This window comes from Cherax quadricarinatus, chromosome 86 (assembly GCF_038502225.1).
Source record: "Cherax quadricarinatus isolate ZL_2023a chromosome 86, ASM3850222v1, whole genome shotgun sequence".
Taxonomy (NCBI): domain Eukaryota; kingdom Metazoa; phylum Arthropoda; class Malacostraca; order Decapoda; family Parastacidae; genus Cherax; species Cherax quadricarinatus.
The window spans coordinates 16,245,475-16,260,659 of record NC_091377.1 but is presented as its reverse complement, the minus strand read 5'-3'; the positions used below and the strand labels follow the sequence as shown (position 1 = coordinate 16,260,659).

General features: G+C 42.6%; 1 protein-coding gene across 2 annotated transcripts in view; it reads left to right on the top strand.

Annotated features, from left to right (window-relative positions):
• Positions 1–7,602: 7,602 nt before the first annotated feature.
• Positions 7,603–15,185, top strand: part of LOC138855253 (uncharacterized) — an 87,583-nt gene continuing 80,000 nt past the window's right edge. The window contains exons 1-2 of one of the 2 annotated variants that reach the window (XM_070103668.1): positions 7,603–10,483; positions 12,607–12,923. In XM_070103668.1, the coding sequence (XP_069959769.1) occupies positions 7,931–10,483; positions 12,607–12,663 (2,610 nt within the window). In that variant the 5' untranslated portion in view covers positions 7,603–7,930 and the 3' untranslated portion in view covers positions 12,664–12,923. Of the gene's footprint in view, positions 10,484–12,606; positions 12,924–15,185 lie in introns of those variants that run through there. The other variant, XM_070103667.1, reaches the window with a different exon arrangement.

Sequence of the window (15,185 nt, the reverse complement as noted above, 5' to 3'; positions counted from 1 at the left end):
GTGAGGGAGAGCAAACGCATTAATCAATTGCGGTATGGTTTGTCAAATTACTTAGAATCTAGATTACGGGATTGTTACGAGGGGGGGGCAGTGGCCGGGGTGTACCCGGTGGAGGATATACACATGTTGAAGGACAGAATACGGGATTTGCAAGAAGAACGTTTTGCAGCTGTATGGGTACAGGCGGGGTTGGACGAAGTACTCTGGGGCAACAAGCCATCAGCTTGTGTGCTGCGAGGACAGAAGGTACGACAGCGAACGACTACAATACCGGGTTTGCAAGTCATATCTTCTGTGGGGGGTTTTAGAGAGGGTCAGGTATTAAGGGACACCAAGGGGATGAGTGCATATATGCAGATAGATGAAGATTTAAGAGGAATACAGGGAAAAGTAGTGGGGTCCTTAATCTTGTGGATGGTCGAGGTACCTATTTGCTCTTGAACAGGACAAAGTGTAAGGAAACGTGTGTGAGTATGTGCGGTATGTGAGTATGTGCCGTGCAAACTGGGGAGGAATGATCGGGAGGCACTGGGTGGGGTCATTGAGGAGGGGGAAATATGGAGAGCCCTTATGGACATGAGGAAGGGTAAGGCACCCGGGATCGATGGTTTACCAAGCGAATTTTATGTACAGCACTGGGGTCTGCTTAGGGGTTTCCTAGTAAGGTTAATGAATGCCATGAAAGACGGAGGTAAGATGGGAGAATCTCAGGCAACGGCGGTGGTGGTGTTGGTCCCAAAGGGTAAACAGCAGAGTACCCTTCGGGATTACCGAGCCATTTCGTTGCTTTGTGCTGATTATAAATTATTTGCGAAAATTCTTGGGAATCGGCTTAAATGTGTTGTGGGGAGGGTCGTGTTTGAGTCTCAGTTTGGTTTACCTGGTAGGTCAATGAGCGAGGGCCACGGGATTATCAAGGGGTTCCTGGAGGACATGGAAAGGGGAAGAGGGGCGTTGGTGGCGTTGGATTGGCAAGGGGCTCATGATAGGGTGGAAAGAAAGGCTTTGAGGAATATTCTCCTACATCAGGGGTTTGGCAAAGAAATAGTGGGGTGGGTGGATATGTTGTACTCAAACACGAAGGTAAGGGTGCAAATCAATGGGTGTGTGGGGGGGGAGTCAACATGGAGCGGGGTCTTTGGCAGGGATGTCCTTTATCACAAATATTGTTTGCATGTGTTCAGGATCCCTTTTATAGGATGGTGGAGGATCGTCTAAGGACGGGGGGGAGGGATGGTGAGCTGAAGCCGTGGCCTGGTTTGGTGGGCTATGTTGATGATACCACTATTTTGGTAAGTGAGGAGACACGGTTAGGACTTTTGGGGGAAGTTGTACACACTTTTGGGAGAGCTACTGGGATGAAGGTAAATCTGGAAAAGTCAATGATCATGGGGCTGGGAGAGTGGGCAGAGAGATTAGATTGGGGATGTGATGTTGTGCAGCGGAGGACCGGGAGTCTGAAAATCTGCGGTGTCATGTATGAGGCTGACCTGAGTGCTGCAAGGGTTAGCAATTCGAATAGGATGGTGGAACAGGTGCAGCGACGGTTGGGAATGCTGCGACCTCACCATTTAACCCTTAGGCAACGTGCAATTGTCATCAATGTATTACTATATAGTAAAGTCTGGTTTGTTTCGGCTGTGATGCCGTTAACAGGAACGGCGATCACGAGTATTCTTAGAATGGTGTTCAAATTTTTGTGGGGTTCAGGGTGCAACTGGTTGTGAAGGGAGGTAGTGACATTGCCGGTATGTAGGGGAGGGTTGGGTTTGTTGGACTTGAGAAAGCGCGTGAAATGTGTGTTTATTAAGAGGGAAGTGATGAGTGCAGGTGGATGGAGGGAGGGTCAGCTAGATAAGGTACATGCTCACATGAGGAAATGGTATGGAGGGGCGGAAATGAAGGAATGTGAAACAGTGTTACGTGCCTTAATGTTAGCCAGGGAACCGGGAAAAGTAAAGGTGGGAACTTTGTGTAAATCGTTAGGGGGATATGTAGTGGCGCCAGTTGAAGGGATCTACCCCATGTATGCATGGGATGTAATATGGCGAAGATTTAGTAAATTAAGGATACGACCTAGGGCGCGTGAGGTTATGTACCGTTTCCTGCATGGGATTTTGCCAACGGGAGCGATGCTCCGAGATAGGAGGGTTATTGAGGGTGGGGGGTGTGGCAGATGCAGTGGGGAAGAGACTGCGTATCATGTCGTCTATTTTTGTGAAGGTTTGGAGTGCATCAGGGTATGGATGAGTAAGGTAGTGGTGAGGGTGGGGGGTCAAGGTGTGTCGGTATTGCGAGCGTTGAGTCTTGATATGAGTGGTGTGGATGAGAGTGTGGTAAGAGGTTTAGCATATGTCATCGTGGACTACATATATGTTTTATGGGGTATGAGGGGGAAGGTGGGTGGGGATGTGATGAGAAGGACTTTGGCGGCGACGTTTTATCGAACTTTGTGTCGCAATAGAGACATTTTTGGGAAAAGGTGGGAAGAGTATTTTTCTGAGGGTTATAGAGGACTAACAATAGGGAATTTATTGGCGTTATAAGGGGCTTTAACTGCCGGGGTGAGTAGGTTGGTAAAAGGGGGGGGGGGGGTTCAGGGGATTTCAACGGGCTTACCTCCTTGGGAATGCAGTGATGTGGTTGGGTGTGATTGGAGGTACTAGTGTGTGACCAGATGAGAGGTTGTGCAAGATAAGTTTTGCTTAGTTCCCTTGATGGGGAAGGTGTAAGGAGCAGATTAAATATATAACATGTATTAATGTATAACCTATAAATTATATAACATGTATATTTCTTTGGTAGCGTATTATGTTCCACTTGCACTGGTATTGCAATTGAATTTGAATTTTCTTGAGAGGGTTTTCCTTTCACTATTTCCTTGAAGCACTGAGTTATTTTTGCCTTTTTTTGTAACGTGGTCCAGCATCAGTTTTGAAGTAATTACCTATTATTATTATTATTATTTAAGGTATTGTAATTTTGGTAGTCCTGTACCATTCATGGTTGTAAATAATGTTTCCTCAAGTGACATGTGTCATAATAATCCTAAATTGAGGATAATTAATGTCATGCTTATTCAGGTTGGTGATAGGGTTAGTTTTCAATGTGTGTTGTGTGAGTGTGGGGGGGGAGGGATGATGGGTCACCTGTGTTGCAGCACAGGTTTCTTAATAAGGCATATTGTAGGTCTGGTGTAATTTGTTGCGAGTTGTATTGTGGGTGATTGTCATTAAGCTTGGTGCATTATTGTGTTGAGGTTGTAATTTTAGGAGTTTTATTTATAGCTATTTTGTGGCCTTTGTTATTATAACTTTATTCCTTCTTAAATTGTGATATGTTTTAAAAACTTGTATATAGTAGACTGTCAGATGTTGCCTGGATTGTTTTGTGTTTATATATTGTTTTATTGATGTTGTCCTTGTTCATTTTTTTATATATGTACCTATAAATATGTGTACATGAAGTTTTAAATAAAATATAAAAAAAAAGAATCGCCTGATGATGTTGAGCACCTATCCGGCACCTTTTGTCGTCACACATTATAACAATCACTGCTACAATGTTACTATAATAATACATTATAACAGTCATTGCTAGTGTTACTATAATAATACATTATAAGTCACTGCTACAATGTAACTTTAATAATACATTATAATAGCCACTGTTACAGTGTAACTATAATAATACATTATAATAGTCACTGCTGCTACAATGTCACTGTTACAGTGTGTCATGATTTGCAATCACTCTCAGCTCTCCACAAGGCTTTGTGTCACCCAGGAGTTACACGCCTGTAGTTATAACTTTTCTCTTGACATATGCAAGACATCACCATCCCTGTAGAAGCCATTATTAGATGTACTAGTCATTATATTTTGTTGTTGCAGAAGTACTATGAAGATTCTATGTTCAATAAAGCCTAGAGATAAGGCCTGTGTTTCTATCACAACAATTTATTGAACATAGAATCCTGGGCTACCTGGTGGTGATCCTGCGCTAGACTACATCACAACATGGAGCGTTTACTGAAACCTGAGAGGCTAGACTGTGACCCCAGCTTATCAACGGCTGCTCAGGAATGGAAGCACTGGTTTAAGACTTTCGAAAACTTCTTGGGAGCCCTTCCTAAAGAAGATCTAGATAAACTAAGTCTGCTCATCAATTTTGTGTCACCTAAGATATATGAGGCTATTTCTGAGTGTAATACCTACGAAGATGCTATCAAAACCCTCAAGTCTCAGTATATTAAACCTACAAATGAAATCTTTGCACGCTATCGCCTTGCAACTCGCCGCCAGCAGATTGCTGAGTCCTTAGAGGAATACTTTCAAGCACTGAAAATTTTAGGTAAGGACTGTCACTTCCAAGCAGTGACAGCTGCTCAGTATTGTGAAGAGTCCATCAGGGATGCTTTTATCAGTGGCCTGCAATCACCAATAATAAGGCAGCGTTTATTGGAGAATAAAACTCTCGACTTAGCCGCTGCCTTTGACCAGGCAAGAGCTCTAGATTCAGCCCAGAAGAATTCTGAAGTATACAGTACCACTCAGCCTTCTCGAGTGGTAAGTGCTGCAATTCCTGACCAAGACTCTTGCAATGAAGTTACTGGGGAACCTGCCTCAGTGACAGCAGCAGCAGGTACGGTGTGTTTCTTTTGTGGTTTTTCAAGACATCCACGTCCAAAGTGTCCTGCTCGTGAAGCAATGTGCCATAAATGCCACAAGAAAGGTCACTTTGCTAAAGTATGTCGTGCTAATGCATCAACAAGAGCTAGTGCCTCCACACATTCCAGTGATCATGCGACTCTAGCAACAGTGACTTCTGCGGCTACTCCAAATTCACTGTCAAAGGCAGTTGTGAAAGTATTCATCAAAGGAACAGAAGTAGATGGTCTTATTGATAGTGGCAGCTCAGAGAGTTTCATCAACCTTGACTTAGTTAAACGGCTCTCCTTGACTCTACATCACTCATCAGGTACCGTTTCCATGGCATCAACATCTCTCTCTATTCAGACCTTAGGGTTTTGTAAGGTAAATCTCAGAGTTAATGGAAAGGATTATCAAGATGTACATTTAGCTATTCTGCCACAACTGTGCTCTGATGTTATCCTTGGTCAGGACTTTCAGAAGCTGCATGGTAGTGTCACCTTAACATATGGAGGTGAACTGCCTCCTCTTGTTGTCTGTGGACTTAGCACTTTAAGAGTAGACCCACCAAAGCTGTTTGCAAATCTTACCGCGGATTGCCATCCTATATCAGCTAAGTCACGCCGCTATTCTTATGAGGATCGGATGTTCATTGAGAAAGAAACTCAGAGGCTGCTGAAGGAGGGTATTATAGAACCGAGTGATTCCCCTTGGCGTGCACAGGTTGTTGTTGTTAAAGATGGTTATAGGAAACGGAGACTGGCTATCGATTACTCTGAGACAATCAACAAATTTACACTTCTTGATGGGTACCCTCTACCTCGAATTGACGATACAGTGAACAAAATTGCTCAGTACTACGTGTTTAGCACAATTGATCTGCAGAGTGCCTATCATCAAGTCCCTATAAGGAATGAAGATAAACCATACACAGCGTTTCAGGCTAGTGATGGCCTGTATCAGTTTACCAGAGTCCCTTTTGGAGTCACCAATGGGGTAGCCTGCTTCCAACGAATTATGGATTCACTCATTCAGGAAGAGCAACTCATGGGAACCTATGCGTATTTAGATAATGTTACCATTTGTGGCAAGACCCAGGAGGAACATGATGCAAACCTTGATAAGTTTTTGGAAGCCGCCAAGAAGAAAAATATCAGTTACAATGAGGAAAAGTGCACTTTTTCAACTAAAAGGCTTAGCATCCTTGGTTATGTAGTGGAAGGAGGTTCAATATTCCCAGACCCTGAACGACTACGACCTCTACGGGAACTTCCAATGCCTCAAGACAAAAAGTCACTCCGAAGAACTCTTGGTCTCTTTGCTTATTACTCACAATGGATCTACAACTATTCAAGTAAAGTCCGCCCATTGAGTGCTACCACATTTCCTGTGACAAAGGAAGCAGAAGCCGCTTTCCATACTCTCAAACAGGACATTGAAAACTCAGTAGTTCAAGCCATTGATGAGTCCCTACCATTCGAAGTGGAAACGGATGCATCTGACATTGCCATTGCTGCAGTCTTATCTCAGGCAGGACGACCAGTAGCCTTCTTTTCGAGAACTTTTCAAGGATCAGAGAAATGTTATGCTGCTGTAGAAAAGGAAGCCCAGGCCATCATAGAAGCAGTTCGCCACTGGAGACATTATTTAACTGGTAGACATTTCACCATAAGGACTGACCAACGGTCCGTGATGTATATGTTCGACAAGAGGCACAAAAGTAGGATAAAGAATGACAAGATATTACGCTGGAGGATGGAACTATCGTGTTATGACTTTGATATTCTGTACCGACCGGGTCAAGAGAACATCTCACCTGATGCATTCTCTAGGTCCCACTGTGGAGCAGCATGTCATGATTTGCAATCACTCTCAGCTCTCCACAAGGCTTTGTGTCACCCAGGAGTTACACGCCTGTAGTTATAACTTTTCTCTTGACATATGCAAGACATCACCATCCCTGTAGAAGCCATTATTAGATGTACTAGTCATTATATTTTGTTGTTGCAGAAGTACTATGAAGATTCTATGTTCAATAAAGCCTAGAGATAAGGCCTGTGTTTCTATCACAACACAGTGTAACTATAATAATACATTATAAGTTACTGTTACAGTGTAACTATAATAATACATTATAATAGTCACTGCTGCTACAATGTTACTATAATAATACATTATAACAGTTACTGTTACAGTGTAACTTTAATAATACATTATAATAGTCACTGTTACTGTAACTATAATAATACATTATAACAGTCACTGCTGCTACAATGGCTGTCACTTTCTATGGTGGAAGGAAAACAATAGTACATTATAACAGTCACTGTTACAGTGTAACTATAATAATACATTATAACAGTCACTGCTGCTACAATGGCTGTCACTTTCTATGGTGGAAGGAAAACAATGGTACATTATAACAGTCACTGTTACAGTGTAACTATAATAATACATTATAACAGTCACTGCTGCTACAATGGCTGTCACTTTCTATGGTGGAAGGAAAACAATAGTACATTATAACAGTCACTGTTACAGTGTAACTATAATAGTACATTATAACAGTCACTGTTACAGTGTAACTATAATAGTACATTATAACAGTCACTGCTACAATGTAACTATAATAGTACATTATAACAGTCACTGTTACAGTGTAACTATAATAGTACATTATAACAGTCACTGTTACAGTGTAACTATAATAGTACATTATAACAGTCATTGTTACAGTGTAACTATAATAATACATTATAACAGTCACTGCTGCTACAATGGCTGTCACTTTCTATGGTGGAAGGAAAACAATAGTACATTATAACAGTCACTGTTACAGTGTAACTATAATAGTACATTATAACAGTCACTGCTACAATGTTACTATAATAATACATTATAACAGTCACTGCTGCTACAATGGCTGTCACTTTCTATGGTGGAAGGAAAACAATGCGACCTTGCTGCCCTCTGCTGAAGGAATTTTTTAACACAAAGTAGTGCTAGAAACTTTCGCTAAATTCCCACTAAAAGCTCATTAAGCTTAAGCGCGGAGGAGTAATTTAAGCTTCACAGTATATCTTGAACTATTTCCATATATTGAGGAAGTGAGAGAGGTGGGCTGAAGTAATGAAAACTTCATTGTTTGGAGATCGACCTTATGTATTGTTCCGCCATGACACTTGTTGTGGACAGTGATTCACCAGTGAAATACATGAGTGGAAATGTGATAAGTGTGTTGTGTGAGTGTTGTATGAAGATGTAGCAGTGTTATAGCCATGGCCCGCTATGGTAGTGACGCAGCGGCAGACACCAGCCGTCTACTACAAAGCTACACTCATTACAAGTATGAGGTGGCCCACCCTAATGGTGGTGAGGGCCAGCCAGTGGCCAGGGAAGTGGTGGGCCAAGTGGATGGCCCGGGTTATGGCCGCATACTGGCGCGGGGCGGCGGCAGCGGCGGCGGTAGCAGCGGCAGTAATGGCGCAGGCGCAGGTGGTGGTGGCGCAGACGCAGTGGCACCCAGGCTGGGTGCCATCGAGTCACTGATCAAGCAAGGCAGTGAGTGCCAGCCTCACCCACCACAACTCTACCAGGTGCTAGACTCTCGCACTGTCATCGCTGCTGCCAAGTTTGCAACACCCAAGCAACCTGATGCTGTGCTCCTGTGTACTGACGCCACTCATAATGGTGCACTGACTGCTGCTGCACCTCACGGCCTGGTTACTGCACCTCACAGCCTGGTTACTGCACCTCACAGCCTGGTTACTGCCTCTCAGGGCTTGGTTACTGCCCCTCAGAAACTGGTTACTGCTTCTCAGGGACTGGTCACTGCCCCTCAGGGACTGGTCACTGCCCCTCAGGGACTGGTCACTGCCCCTCAGGGACTGGTCACTGCCCCTCAGGGACTGGTCACTGCCCCTCAGGGACTGGTCACTGCCCCTCAGGGACTGGTCACTGCCCCTCAGGGACTGGTCACCACTCCTCAGGGACTGGTCACTGCCCCTCAGGGACTGGTCACTGCCCCCCAGGGTCTGATCACTGCCCCCCAGGGTCTGATCACTGCCCCCCAGGGTCTGGTCACTGCCCCCCAGGGTCTGGTCACTGCCCCCCAGGGCCTGGTCACTGCCCCCCAGGGCCTGGTCACTGCCCCCCAGGGCCTGGTCACTGCCTCACTCACCACCTGCACCACTGTGGGTTATGCCCACATCACACCCACCACTGTGGTCAGTAGTAAGGGCAGTGTACACCTTCCTAATGGAGGAAGCTCCGTACCCAAGCCTGTCAACGGACAGTCGCTGTACTCTGGCCACGTGAGGTACGAACCCCCACCCATCTATGGCAGGAACAACCTCAGTAGTTCAGCACACTCCAGTCCTCGCTCCAGTGTCAGTGGTGGTAGTCACGACTCTCTCAACTCCGGACACAACTCTGGACTCAACTCTCGTTCCATTCCACAATCTGCGACTCATCATTCCAGTGAATATGTTGTGAAACCTAATTTTTTGGGACTTCATACTTATGAAAATATTAACACTTATCATCATTACGGACCTCAGGGTAGTTTAGCGGCTACGATTATTGAAAATAAATATGCCAGTCCACGTTCCAGTATAAGTTCCCAAGACTCGAAGCATTCCAGCCCCAGGAGCAGCTTAGTACATTCCTTACAAGGTTCTAGTCTAGATAGAACGAGCTTAGCCAGTCAGACTATTTTGGAAGAAGGTAGTTTACATAGACCCACTATAGTTAATAGGCATCTTCCCCCTCGAATAGAACAAGATCTAGAAGGCAAAGAATTTGTTATTCCCAGAAACAATGCTTATGTTCAGGAAAATGCTAGACATAATTCGCAGTGGAGTGTGAGTAGTGACTCTGTTAGACATCGGGGTATTTATTACGATGCCCTTCCGCCTCCCCCTGTTCCACCACATTCTTTAGGCCTAACTCGACCGTCGCACACCCCTGTTGCGACTCCAAGTCCTACTGCTCTTCCTCCTCCCCCGCCCTACCCTGGAAAACCCCCTAGTTTAAATTCAGTGTCTTCGACAGAGGCAAGTGAATCGTCCGTATCTCTTGGAAATTCTCGTGCCTCTTCTGTGGTGTTTCCTATAGTGACATCGACTCATAATTATGCTAACATTGAGGTGTTAAAGAGTGTTAGTGGGGCTGATCCACCACCACCGCCACCTTACCCATCGTCTCTTGTGCGACAGTTCCAGAACTTGGGCTTGTCTAGTACCCAGTCTACCCTGGGAACACACTCTCCAGTACCATCAACTCCTTCCACTCCATCAACTCCTTCAACTCCCCAGAGTTTATTAAGGGGAGGAGGAGCACTGCCTCCACCACCACCACCACCTTATCCATCTTCTGTGGTAAGGGCAGCTCAACAGCCGTATCTCCCACCTCCACCACCTCCATACCCATCATCGGTAGTGAGAAGCATCACCTCTGTACAGTCATATGTTCCCACCACCTTAGGTCTAATTACGGGACAAATAGCTCAAGTTCCACCACCAGCTCCACCTTACCCATCAACAGCAGTGCGTAGTGTAGCTTCTGGAGTCAGCTATAATCACAACAGCATTATGAGCCAAAATAGCAATATGAGTAACACACTAAATACTCCTAGTGATCGTTTGGCACAGTGGCAGCACAAACTAGGGAGTGGTGCGCACACTACCCAGCAACAGTCATCATCCAATATGTCGACCATCTCTCCGGGCATCACCACAGGCCATGCGCACACACCTCTTACACCATCTGCAGCTGCTAAGCATGTCAGTGGCAAAAATCTGCTACCGTATAATGTTACAGCAAAGTCGATGGTAAGTACTGATCTGTATGGATTACCTTGTGTATATGTATGTTTGCTCACTGTATCTGTGGAGGTTGAGTTGCAGCTCTTGGTGTCACTGGGGCTAAACCCTTACTTTCACTCTAAAGAGTTTTAATTTACTATAAATCACTGCATCCAATGTATGGATCTTGTGGGTTAAGAGTTCAGTTTTGTTGTAATAATATAAATCACTCATGATTAATGTGAATTAATTATGTTCTGTCCTAAAGGGACGGGCATACAGCAGGATCCCAATGAAAATAAGTCACTTTGACTGTTTTGGGGGTTATCCTAGGTAATTTACACGTGTTTGATAATTGTACTTGTGTACCTGTACCTAAATAAACTCACTTAATCCTTCAACAGCTCTAGTCTGGACATATCCTCCATTTTGCCATTGGACTTATAATTACTATGATGTATTAATAACATCAAGGTTGCTCAAATGAGCTTCATCTGTAGTCGACAGACCCATTAATGTAGTTTATCTGGTGATCAGTAGATCTTGTCTCATCTGATGTCTAATTAAATAATGAACATTTACACTAATACCTTAATTGTTACAAAGGATATACTATACATAGATAATTTACAACAAGACCACTTTCCAGGTTTCCCCCATTATACCTATCCCTAGCAAGGCCTCACTGGTCAGATGCCTGAGAATACAGAAATACTTACCTGCGAATTACATTAAATTGAAGATGGAAGATGTGGAATTCAATATAGTGTCTGATGCAGACTGCACGTGTAAGCAGTTCCTCTTCTCGTGGTAATTTTACACACCGAATTTAATATTTTAATGAGGAAGCATACTCGGGGCCTTTTTTTTTTTTTTAGACTCCTAAATTGAATTGGAATTAACACACAAATTGACAGTGTTGCCTCAGTAAACATAGTTTTCAAATGAGGAGTGGTATCCCTTAAAAAGTGATACCATGTCTCTCATATTCTTAAACTTGTCTTTAAATAATATTTTGACTTGCTGGTTCATTAAGAATTTTTGTTTTGGGAAATTAAAAATTAATTAATAATGAACATACCTACTGTAAATTCAAATGTAGTGGGAGCCCAGATGTAAATTACAATATGGTTTGATCAACAAATTAAGGCAATAATTATATCACCCCCTCCCCATTCTGTGGTAAACATATGAAACATTTTTGTACATGTTGACTCATCAATTATCGATGCAAATATGGTTTTACATTATGTAAAAGTCACATAGATTAAATACCCTATATAATTTAAGAAGTAATAAATGTTTCTCACTTTAAGTTCACTTTAATGATAGTTATTAATGAACAATAATCTGAAAAATTAAATTTTTCAGTAACTAACATTAACTGGTTTCTGTGACTTGAGTACCTTGCAGTACATGTACTGTACTTAAAAATGTATATAGCTTGATTCTGCCATTTCCTCATAAATAGCTCATTCTGTTCCACGTCTGCTCTTAATATTATTGAATTGCTGTATTCCCATCATATCTATGGCTCACTTTATAGCTTCCATCTGTATCCTTGGCCATGTCTTGGTATTTTGTGCATTCTATCCCTATCGCCCTATCAGTTCTTCTGGTATCAGAAGTCCAGGTTGCTGGTTTGTTGACTTATTAAAATATAACCATGAGTTGTCCAACACAATTTAGGTTTACACACCATAATTTAAATGTAGATTAAATAAGGTTGCATTATACAGTGGACCCCCGGTTAACGATATTTTTTCACTCCAGAAGTATGTTCAGGTGCCAGTACTGACCGAATTTGTTCCCATAAGGAATATTGTGAAGTATATTAGTCCATTTCAGACCCCCAAACATACACGTACAAACGCACTTACATAAATACACTTACATAATTGGTCGCATTCGGAGGTGATCGTTATGCGGGGGTCCACTGTATTAGGTTCCTGCTATAGTTGCAAAAAATTTATACACGGGAGAGAGCTCATTGCCAGTAGGAAAATGTTGCTAATTTCTGACTAGCCAACAATGTGGGAACATAGTGAAATCACTTGCATTTATTTCTCTTGGTATTTTTAAGTGGTTATCTTTCATGGATAATGTGTGGCAATTCATATTTATGAATGTTGTCTTCAATTATTTTACAGAGAGGTCCAGAAAGCCATATATCTGAAGGAAGTGTCTGCCTGGCATCAGCTGGGTAGCAAACAGTTACAGATACAAATTTTTCAACATGATGCAGTGGAACCTCAAATTTTGAACTTAATCCGTTCCAGGAGCTAGTTCTAAAGTCGAAAAGCTTGAAAGGCAAAGCAATATTTCCCATAAGAAATAATGGAAACGCAATTAATCCGTTCCACAAACCCAAAAATATTCACAAAAAAATACATTTTATAGATAGCATTACATTATAGTTTTACATACACACAACAAATAGTGTACAATTATTAATAAATTTAAATGAACGTATAAAATAACATTTTTACTTACCTTTATTGAAGATTGGTGATTGCATTTGGAAGATAGGGAGGAGGAGAGAGGGAGTTGGGGTTAGTGTTTGGAAGGGGAATCCCCCCTCCATAAGGACTTTAGGTATCAAAGCCCTCTCTGGGGCTACTTTCCTTCTGTCTTTTAATGCCACTAGGACCAGCTTGAGAGTTGCTGGACCTGTCTCACAAAATAACTGTCCACAGTCCTCTGTTTCTGGTGCCTCTAAGATTTCCATAAAATGGGACATGGTTCTGTCACTGAACTTGTTGCAAAGATGGCTTGTTTCAGCTTTCTCAGGGTAGTACTTCTCCACAAACATTTAGACAGCATTCCACTTGGCGCAAATCTCCTTAATCTTTGAATCGGCATGCAACTTCCTTGCCCTTTCACAAATAATCGTCTCTGAAACACTATCACCTGCCATCACCACATCTATGGTGTTTCTCACTTTCTTTACCACAGGGGTACCACTAGTGAGTTTCTTTGGGCCCATGGTAGTTTATTTCACAGTCTCACAAGCACTAAACACAATGAATTAATCATAAAATGTTTGAATGAGACCGCAGGTTAGTGTTCACTCAAGCATCAACAAAGCCAGACTGGCTCACGGCGCCTGCTCGGGGACGCGGACAGAGCGGGCTGGCGGACAGGTCCAGTACCCGGTGGTTCGAAAGAAGGGACAACTTCGATAATAGGGACAAAGTTGGTTCGAAAAAAGTGATCAATTTTCGAAGAGTTTAATAAGCGATACGTTTGAAATTTGAGATTCTACTGTACAATGTTTATACAGAAATGAGTGATACTGGAGTGCACGTTGAAAGTCCATGGTTATGCCAAGCATTTCAGAAAAGCTTAAGAACATAAGAAAGAAGGAACACTGCAACAGCCCTACTGGCCCATGCGAGGCAGGTCCAATTCTCCTACCGGCTTAAGGAAATGTCCTAACTTAGTCAGCTCAGGTCAAAAAAGACCTGGAAGACACTTTCTCAGATTCTAGGCACCCACAAAATGAAAAAAAAATAGGGATATTGTCCTAACTAAACCGACTGAAACCCAGCTACAGCCTATTGATGCAGTTAACAAGATAAATGACTTTTTCCTAACCATAGGATCAAATCTCGCCAGTAAAATCCCAGGTGCCAATGCCTGAGTGAGTGATTACAGTGTACCCTCCCTTCTTGTCTTTAATTCGTTCCAGTCTGACAAAATGTGAAAATGACTAAAACTGAAACCATTTTCCCCATAAGAAATAATGTAAATTCAATTAATCTGTTTCGGGCATCCAAAAGTATAAACAAAAAATACATTTTATGGAGAACAACTATATTCCACGGCTAATTTATTTATCACATTTCATCTAATATGACATAATAAACAATATTAACAACATAGAAACATTATATATACTCTAGAATGAATAAAATACGTCATTACGTATGTGAGGAGTAAGTGGTGGTGGTGTTGTTGGGTTTACAAGGGCCACTGAGAGAAGCCATACATATTAGTGGTAGTGGAGGCTGCAGGAGAAGCCGCCAACACTATCCATACAATGTACGTAATTTATAAATTAGAAATATTTACACTTACTATACCTTGGAGATGCTGGCATTGGTTTAGGGTGGTGGAAGACAGACAGCGCAACGTATGTTTGTCAGTGACCCTATGTACATCTCCAATAACATTGCAGGAATCGGTTTCGTGTCATCCTTTTTCTATCGCTTAATCGCTTAACTTACTTGCTACCCTGTTAATGCTACACTTTATCGCTGGCTAGCACTATAGCCTTTATCAATTCCTGGTGCTCTAGTATCATACATACTGTAGAATCACTGAAGAAGGCACATTCTCCCCTCTCTCCTCCTCCTCCACTTGGGTACAAGTTTTTTCTTGAATTCTATCATGTTTCTCACCTTTTTTAGCAACGGGCTGATACTAGCAGCTTTCTTTGGGCCCATAGTGGCTTATTTAGCAATCACACAATAAAAAAGTGCAAAAAATGTGAATTATTGTGAAATGTTTCTATGGCCTTGCAGGATAATGTTCACTCGCCAAGAAACGAAGTAAGACAAAGCAACACTGCCTCCTCAGAATGTGTGTATGGGAGGTTGTGTGCGCAGCACACTAGGACATGTACTGTACCACCGATGATAACGGAGGAAAGCAATAGAAATGGAGCCAATAATTTTACGGAAAAAATCGGCGATAATGGAAATGAATGAAAAGGAGGGTCTGCTGT